Source organism: Magnolia sinica, chromosome 13 (assembly GCF_029962835.1).
Source record: "Magnolia sinica isolate HGM2019 chromosome 13, MsV1, whole genome shotgun sequence".
In the NCBI taxonomy this organism is placed as follows: Eukaryota; Viridiplantae; Streptophyta; class Magnoliopsida; order Magnoliales; family Magnoliaceae; genus Magnolia; species Magnolia sinica.
In genome coordinates this window covers 11,798,631-11,807,832 of record NC_080585.1, presented here as the reverse complement: position 1 = coordinate 11,807,832, position 9,202 = coordinate 11,798,631, and the positions used below count along the sequence as shown (strand labels likewise).

General features: G+C 40.7%; 1 protein-coding gene across 1 annotated transcript; it reads right to left on the bottom strand.

Annotated features, from left to right (window-relative positions):
• Window positions 1-753: 753 nt before the first annotated feature.
• LOC131222813 (glycosyltransferase BC10-like) lies at window positions 754-8,807 on the bottom strand. Its single transcript, XM_058218015.1, has 2 exons — window positions 7,472-8,807; window positions 754-1,647 (listed from the first exon to the last, which is right to left on the bottom strand). Exons 1-2 carry the CDS (start codon window positions 7,979-7,981, stop codon window positions 1,006-1,008), a joined length of 1,152 nt encoding a protein of 383 aa, XP_058073998.1. The 5' UTR covers window positions 7,982-8,807; the 3' UTR covers window positions 754-1,005.
• Between the last annotated feature and the right edge of the window lie 395 nt (window positions 8,808-9,202).

Genomic DNA, 9,202 nt, shown 5'->3' with positions numbered 1-9,202 from the left:
GGGTCCGATCTCAAGCTTGGGCTATACAAACACTAACCCGATAAAACTTGGGTTGAGGTCTCGGGTTGCCCGACCCAACCCGAACCCGATTAATATATAAGTTACTTATAAATTAATTGAGTGTGGATACTTTGTGTCGAAGGCACACTAGTGATGTCGGGTCTCATTTGTCCACGTCATTTTCAAGGACTCAAGCTAACAAAATATGCCAGATTTCTCTCTCCCAAATAGATTGGGTGCTATGCTACATGACTTTTAAAGAAGTAGTTGTCCTATATTTTAGCTTATTTTTTTAAAGAAAAAAAAAATGAAGTTCTTTATGATGAATAATCACATATATAATTAATAAAATCATAGATACAAAAAATAAGTCCTATATTGAAATATAATAAACTAATGTAATAACGAAAATATTAGCACGTATACACCCGACCAACCTGATCAACCCGATTGAGCTCGCTTGGGTTGGGCTTGGGTTGAGAATTCCCAACCCGAGGTTGGGTTGGGTTGAGGTATAGGAACCCTGGGTTGGGTTAGGGTTGAGTACCAACCCGACCCAACCTGCGCGACTTTCAGCCCTACTTAGGATCATCTGATTGGCTTGATTTTTTGCACCATGGCTTGTCCCTAATTATATGAAAGAATGGATGGTTCAAATTGACGACTGGGTTTCCCACGTGTCATTCAAAGGGAGTGGGGATGTTGAAGCCAGGATGTTAGCAAAACCCATCCAAAAAAAAAAAAACTAAGTCCTGATCAAGAACTCAAATCAAAATGAATACTACAAAAAATTGAATACAAGCAAACGACTATGGTGTAGAAGGGTGGGTGGTCCAACTGCATCAAACAGAAAACCGGATTTCTAAGTTCTGGAACATACCTTGATGCAATTGATTCTCAGGCATTTCATAACAGGCCCATTCGATGTTCGAAGCATGAAGTAATGGAATCACAAACAGCTCTTGGACTCTTCCGTCACCATTTTCCCCTCCACGGTGCTAAACATCAGCCATAACCAAGAACCTGTTGTGCATATTGCAATAGAGGCTCCAAAGTGCTCGGAGCGAACTTCCTAGCAAAAAGGTAACAGACCGAAGAAGACCGGTTATTGTACAGGCATGTGCGCCCCTCGATGATCCTGTTCAGGAACTCCTCCGTGATGTCGGCCCTCCCAAATGTTGCCGGATGGGCCCCACCCCTCGACCAGTCCACCCACGTGAGGGTCCGGTTCGCCAGCAGACGAGGTGCCACACTGGTCAACATGGTGGGAAAGTAGTGCTCGTCCACATAGCAATGCGGCTTGCAGAACTCTTTGAATTTTGGGTAGAACTTAGTGTCCTCAACTATGTAGACTGCAGGCCACCGGGAGATTGCAAACCACTGGGACCCTTTACGCCACTGTGAGATGTTGACCTCAGGCGCCATGCTCTCATTGTAGCGCCCTCTTCCATACTGACCTGGGTCGTCAAAAGCGCCCATGAAGCTATGCCGGGACCTTGTCAGGTATTTGTAGATGATGCTGAAATTGAAGAGGGGAATGCATGTCTCAGACAGGAGGACGAACCATTCATTGGATATATCAAGCAATGCATTCGCGAGGAGCCGCCTCTCCGCATCGCACATGCTCATCTGCCCCCACTCCGACACCTACAAAAATCAAGGTATGAATGAAATGTATCAAGAGTTCCCCTCAGAAATGAGTGCTAAAAGAGGTATCTGATGAAACCAGCCAAAGAATCCATGTAAAATAAGATCATTTCCCCATGGCGTGATGCTTCAAAAGTTAAAAAAGAGAATAAATGCTGAGGTTTTTTAGTTTTAACCTTGCAAGTATAAGATGATTCTTTACCATGTACTAATTTTCGAGTTGGCTCAATGCTCTTTACCATCCCACCAATTCCTTGCTTTTAGATGATCGATTGAAGTTACAAGCAACCATCCTGGCAGAAATACCATAGATCGGGGTCCTTACTCTTGCTTGGGTGGTAGACTCTCACGAGTTTCAACTCCCAGTCAAGGGTTTGAGTACCCATAGGTGGTGAAATTCCACTAGCATGAGTGAGTGGGGTATGTGCGTGTGTAAAAATAATAATAATAATAATTAATAAATAAACTTTATTATTATTATTTTATTTTTATTTTTTTTAAAAAAAGTATAAGATGATTCTACTAAGTTGAGGTTTGCTAATTCCACATGCGTTGGGAGCCATACACATCCAATGTGGGCATATACATGTATGAAACAGGTGTGCGAAATCTGAGCTTTCCATAAGGTTGGAAATAATTATTAGATATTCTGACTAAAAAAATTAGACAATTTCACTCTTCAGTCTTTTGGGGGGGGGGGGGGGAGAGACAACATACAAAGTAGATTGATGATTTTTATTTTTTTTCCCTTAGCCATGCAATTCTATTGATATGCTGTGGCCCACCTAAGGTGTAAAGTGCCTGATTGTTATGCTAGAAGATCTAATGCAGGGCATTTTCACACCGGCTCGAGTGGGGTCGCTTGTGAGATGTAGGGCACACTCGGTGGTGCGGCATACGGAGGAAGTCTCGCGTCGAGGCTCCTCACCGGGGTAATTAATGCGCATTTCACACCGTGCTCGAGTGGGGTAGCCCGTGAGATGCGGGACACACTCGAGGTGGGCCCCATGTGATTTGGGGCCCACGTAGGGGTTCGGCCGAGGTCCCAACCCATGCGATGTGGGGCCTGGGCTATGAGATAAAAGAATTAATTCGCCATACTCTAACGAGCTTTTAGAGCAAGTGGTTAATTGTCTCGCATCAAATTGGTATCGAGCAGGAGGTCTCGTGTTCGAGACTCCTCACCGGGATGATTAATGCAGGGGCATTTTCACACCGGCTCGAGTGAGGTCGCTTGTGAGATGCAGGCACACTCGGGGTGGGTGCGGCTACGAGGAAGTCTCGTGTTCGAGACTCCTCACCGGGGTGATTAATGCGTATTTCACACCAGGGCCCGAGTGGGGTAGCCTGTGAGATGCGGGGACACACTCGAGGTGGGCGGCCCATGTGATTTGGGGCCCACGAAGGGGGTTCGGCCGAGGTCCTAACCCATGTTATTTTTCCCCTTAGCCATGCAATTCTATTGATATGCTGTGGCCCACCTAAGGTGTAAAGTGCCTGATTGTTATGCTAGAAGATCTAAAAAGTTTAGCTCACAAGATGGAAAGTTCAGATCTCATGCATGTGTCAGCACATATGACATATGCGCCTGCATGTGGATGTGCACGGCTCCCACATGCGTCTGGAGTTAGCAAACTTCCTACTACATCATATTAAAATTAATTAGAAGATAACTACATGTTTCCTTGGAAAATCATGTGTATTGATTAATCTTTTTAGTAAGTGTTAGATACGTATAACCCAACCACTCCATTTTAGATATACTGCATACTTGTGCTCCTTGGACACTGGTGTGGACCTAGATGGACAAGGTGGTAAAGAGGATGAGAAGATAGGGAAATAAAAGCAGGAAAACCATAGGGATATAACTTTCTTGCATCATTGACTATTGACAGGAGAATGAGACAGAAATGAAGATGTGGGGCAGTACATAGATTGCTGACTTGATTACTGACTTGGTTTTTCTTTTCATCTTTTTTGAGATTTTGCAAGATTTCTGTTTCTTAGAAAGTTGAGCTAATTCAACCAAGTTTGGAGTAGTAAAGTCAAGACTTGAAAAAAGAAAAAAGAAAAAAAAGAGGATTCAAGCTTGATATGGATCTAAATAAGACAATGGATGAAGACGGCAATTCCTAATGAGATGAATCAATAACCTTATTATGATAACATCTAGAATGTTACCAATCCAAGCAATGAACCAAACAGGGTGATGGATAACATCTTTCTTTTTCTTTTTCTTTTGAAGCAATGATCATTTTATTAGAAAGAGGCCGAAGCCAAAGGATACTAAAAAAGAAAAAGAAAATTACACCCAAAAGACCCTCTACAACTCTAACCACAAAGCATTAAACAAATCAGAGACTAAAACATTAGATGCTTGTGCCCATTCCATTACATTCAATTTTTCCCTATTGAATACTTCTGCAATACAACCCCTTTGATTTCTGAAACAGCAATTGTTCCTTTATAATTAAATATTGCATAAACCTGCTACAAGACACAGATGCCAAACTCACTTCCAATATTACCTTTTCCCCCACCATGCTAAGTTAAGAAAAAGTGATTAATTGAACTTGGAACAACCCACACAATTCCGAACAGATTGGAGAAACCTTCCAAAATCTTGGAAGCAAAAGAACAATGGATAAAGAGATGATTGACCGATTCCCCATCTTGAAAGCATAATAAGTACACATTTGGAATAATCATGTTACGTTCATGCAAATTATCAACCGCTAGAACCTTATTCCTCCCCACTAACCAAGCAAAAGCCGCCACCTTTGAAGGAGCACCATAACGCCAGACATAAGCTGTGTGACACTCGAACTGCTCTCTTTGACCTCCATCAATCGTCATAAAAATTATTTTATCAAAAATTTACCAGATTTTTCCTTTAGCCACACCATTGAATCTACCTCTGAGATGGACAGGATGGCAACTTGAAAGCTTTTCTAACAAACTTATCAACTCCACCTCTTCATCTTTCAAATTTCTTCTACAAGGAAGCGCCCAATAATTTCCTCGCCATGGAAAGAGAAACAATGATCAACCGAGATATTTGGCTCTACGGAAATGCTTGCTAATCGAGGGAACATTACATTTAAGGATGATGGATAATGTCATTGTGTGAATGCTTCAAATTCAACTAAAGTGTCCATTTTGCAATATGAATGCATGGAGCATTACGTGACAGATAGTTGAGCAGTTGAACATTTTTCGTTTCTAAAAGAACACATGGGTGAAAAAGCAACCTTACCAAATATGTCCAAGATAATTGTTAGACATTCTAATATGTTATCTTCAACATTGGAAAAAAAAGGAACAAAATCTTGCTCAACTACTGAAGTGCTAGATGATGCAAGAAACGCTGGACTCTTTATTACTCTTTTCAAACACAAGCATCAATCATGTCGAAAATTAACCTCAACCAAGCCCGACCTGCTAATTCGAGAGAACATATTAATAATACCTTTTAAATGCGACACAAGTGATAAGCTTACCCAATATAATAAGAGTCCTTCAGGCTCCATACAAGGCTCCTATACTTTCACTTTTTTCCAAGGTACAAAGTATCATCCGGAACCGGAACCGGTACCCGTATCTTACGATACTGCTGTATTGGTCCGAAAAAAGCCCGATACATGGCAATATGAATCAGTATAGGTGGTAAGTGATGCAGTACTCTGAAAACAAATTTTAAACCATGTTTCTCTGTATCTCTCTCATTTTTATGCTCTTTTTTTTTAATTCAATAATTGCCCACATTCCATTCGTATTAAGGACAGTTGGTAACTACCTGGGACGCATGAAAAATAAGCATTTTCAGTGATCTAGTGGACTACTCAAAGAAATAAAATCCAACAATACTGGCACACAAGTGTAGACAACATCAGAACATACTAATTTTGAGCGCAGACACAGACACTGGGTGCTACTTATTGAACGGCTTGGATATTGCCTCAATTTTCTTGCTATGTTAGCATGCATGAGTACTCGCACATAATGCGGTTCTCTAGTACCTAAGTCAAAAGACATTTAACATGCACGTGCACTCGTGGATGGTGTGGTTTTCTACTGGTACCTGAGTAAAAAGATATTTAACATGAGACAAATGTATACACACCTTTCATTACAAATTCTTGCAAAGAACAATACTCTTGTTCAAGTGCAGTTAAAACAGCAAGCATTGTCCTGACTGCAGCCATTAACTGCATGACAGCAATATTCTTTCTTACTCTTGGGCATTTGCTTTCGAGTCGTACCAGACTTAAGTGTTTTTCCCCCACTACACATCCACTTCCACTGGTACCCTCTTAAACCTCTAGAGACAAATTTCTCCGAAGATTCTGAACCTCTTAATAGATCGTCGAAAAGGACAACAGACTTCTCATCCATCAATATAAGATCCACAAATGTGCGGTCACTATTGTTCTTACTGCCACGTCACGTGTGAGAGCAACAATACCTACTCTCAAACAGGTTCCAAGAAAAGCTTCCCTTCCTTATAATACTCTAGGTTTATACTTCATACTAAGTTCTTCAGATTTAGATACTCCTTCCTCTAATTCTTCTTCTTCTTCTTCTTTTTGAACAATCTCACTCACTACCTTTGTTTACTTTTGCCTCCTTAATTTGTAGGAAATGTTGTTCTGATCATGTGATTGTTGACTTTGTGTAGCTATCTATGCATTCGTCGTTTCCCTGCCATCTGGTAAACAACGGGCATAAAACATGATGGAATAACTTTTAAGAAAATGTAAAGATCTTGAAATTGAGAGAATCCCCCTCGTGGGCCCCAACCCCTGTGCGTGCGTGCGTGCGTGCATGTGTGTGTGTGTGTGAGAACATCTGAAAAGCTAACGATAAGTGTACCGAAAGTTAGTTTGTTCAAAGGGCTAAGAAAGCCAAGGTGAGCACATGTTATTACGTACACATTAGCTGAAAGCCCCAAGTCAGAGCTGGGAAACATCTGAAAAGCTAACGATAAGTGTACCGAAAGTTAGTTTGTTCAAAGAAACCATTGATTCACGCATTGCAATTTTTCTATTCTTAGTGCTCCATAGTGTCAGGCAAACCTTGAAAGCATGCTTCATTCAAGTCATGGACAATACAAAGTTTAAGAAATCACCAGACGAAGACAAGGAAGAAGAAACCTCAAGGAGAACTGTTATGTTTGCTGGAAAAGCAACCTCTAAGCCTTCTAAACAGAACTTCTAAGTTTTTTCTGTTTTCTTTTTTTTTATTTTTTTATTTTTTTGCAATATAACTAAGACCGTTTCTAGGCCCACAATCGAATGCAATAAAGATCACATACACGCCACATGTGTGCCAACGTGGAACGATAGGTCTGATATCTAATACACCCATCAAAACAATACCAATATATTGATGCTCCAGGTCAAGAATTAGGTCGATCCAGTGGTCAGGTGAGCCACAGTTAGCATAACAAATGTATAGCTCTGAAAATCTTGGCTTAAGTTTTCTGACCAGTCCACCTGTTTCCAATATTGGAGCCAACATGCTGAGTGGACCGGGTTTACTTTTGGGAAAACCCATGTAGAAGGTAGGACAAACCTGATGGATGGATTAGATCTTGCATCTATGCGCCATGCTCGCACACGTGTGCCATGTGCATGAGCTTCATTGCACATGCATGTGCGCTTAGCAAAGCTCATAAAACTAAAGCAAAACAATACTATTAAAAAAACAAACAGAGGAGGACAAATGAAGATTTTAAAAAAAATAAATAAATAAAATAAAATCAATTCTTCATACAGAATCCTCGTAACCATTGATTGCAAGTAAAGGGAGAAGAAAATAGTACCTCGCTAGGGATCTGTCTTTGATAGAATACAGACGTCGATGTAAAATTGGCACGGTAAGAAGGCAGTGAATGAATGTAGATTGAGAAAAGACCCTCATGCCCCTTCAGAAACCTCTCCCAAAGAGGAGAAAGCGGCAAAGGCCCTTTTGTCAAGAACATGAAAGCAATCTTAGGAACCCTCTTAAATGGGTACTTCCTCATACGTGGGACTAAAGTTGCCCGCCAAAATAGCTCTTTATCAGTCATTGTGTGCATAAGATTACGTGGTGGCATGATCCAATGGTCGAGACCAGTCGGTTCTTCAAAGCACGGCTGGAAACTGGAGCGAGTAGTGGAAACAACATTCTGAACTCCGGAAAACCGCATCATGTACATGCTAAGGACGGAAAACCCGAGACCAAGTACTAGGAACAGTATCAAGATCTTGAGCAAATTCAATTGGAAAACCCTGGATTGGGCTTTAGTGGCTAAATCCTTGGTTTCCTCAAATGAAGAAACCCTAGATTGCATCTTAAATGGGAGGAATTCTACCTTCTGGGTATTTTACAGTCGAAGATTGTTTCGAATTCTAAGCACTTTCTAGACAAAAGGCTCGGTGGAATCAGATGATTTCCTAGCCGGGTCAGCTTTCCTTTCTCCAATGGTGAAATCCTAAATTGCATTTTAGAATGAAAATGGCAAAAGGGGTTGAAATTTTGGGGGTTCAATTTTCAGCGGTTTTATTCTTTGACCTTCTCACATCAAAATCTCAGCGATCTACAGAAATAAAGAAGACTCAGATGGGAATTTCTTTCTTTTCTTTTATGTTCCTAATTGTAGAATGTGAAACAGTGAAAGAGGCTTGGAATGTACCATCTAGCCACTTAATTTCTGAGGATTTTAAAAACTTCTACGCCTTTTTTCACATTGAAAAGTGGATGATCTCTAAAGCAGAGGAAGACCCAGATGGGGATTTCTTGAATTTTGATGTTTCCAATTCTAGAACAGACTGCCGAAAAGGGACGGATTTTCGTTACTGGGTATTCGATTTCTGAGAATTTTAACAAAGTCTACACCTTTTTCGCATTGAAAAATACGATAATCTTCAAAGAAAAAGAAAGCCCAGATTGGGGTTTCTAGAATGTAGTTTATTTTGAATCTAATGAAAATGAAATTGCGAGGAAGAGTCGGACATTTACCTTCTTGATATTCAAAGTTTCAGGATTTTATCAAAAAATGCTAAGCCTTTTTTCCACATCTAAAACACGATTATCTTCGAAGGAGGAAAAAGCTACTAAAAAAGGAGAGAGAGAGAGAGAGAGAGGTTGGTGGAATGGGAAAGAAAGAGAGCTCCATACCCCACAGAGAGAGAGAAATCTGGGAAAAGATTATTTGGGTTATGGAACATAGACGTGTGGATTTGAAGAGGAAGCTTACACTCTGCGTTCACCACCGTTTTCCACAGATCCGGGTGGCACATCACTACTGTATACCAGGCATGTATATAAGGAGATCCAGACTGTCCAAATAGTAGTCCTCGATGTGGATGAACCATATCTTGAAAAATCGCTCTAATCGGATGATGTTTACTTTCAGATCATTCATGTTGAATTCGATATTTTACTCTGGTCATTTGATACTCCGGCTGTGTGTGACGCTCCATAGTGGGACCCACTTTAGACGGATGTAGCGCAAGATCAGGTTGATAAACACAATCCCTTCCTTTGATTTATGGATATCTGTTTGTTAGAC

Excerpts from the sequence above, each read along its gene's own strand:
- LOC131222813 (XM_058218015.1), bottom strand. The coding sequence starts at position 7,981 with ATGCAATCTAGGGTTTCTTCATTTGAGGAAACCAAGGATTTAGCCACT. Across the intron at positions 1,648-7,471 it reads AAAGACAGATCCCTAGCGAG|GTGTCGGAGTGGGGGCAGAT; the intron begins GTACTATTTTCT and ends TGATTTTTGTAG.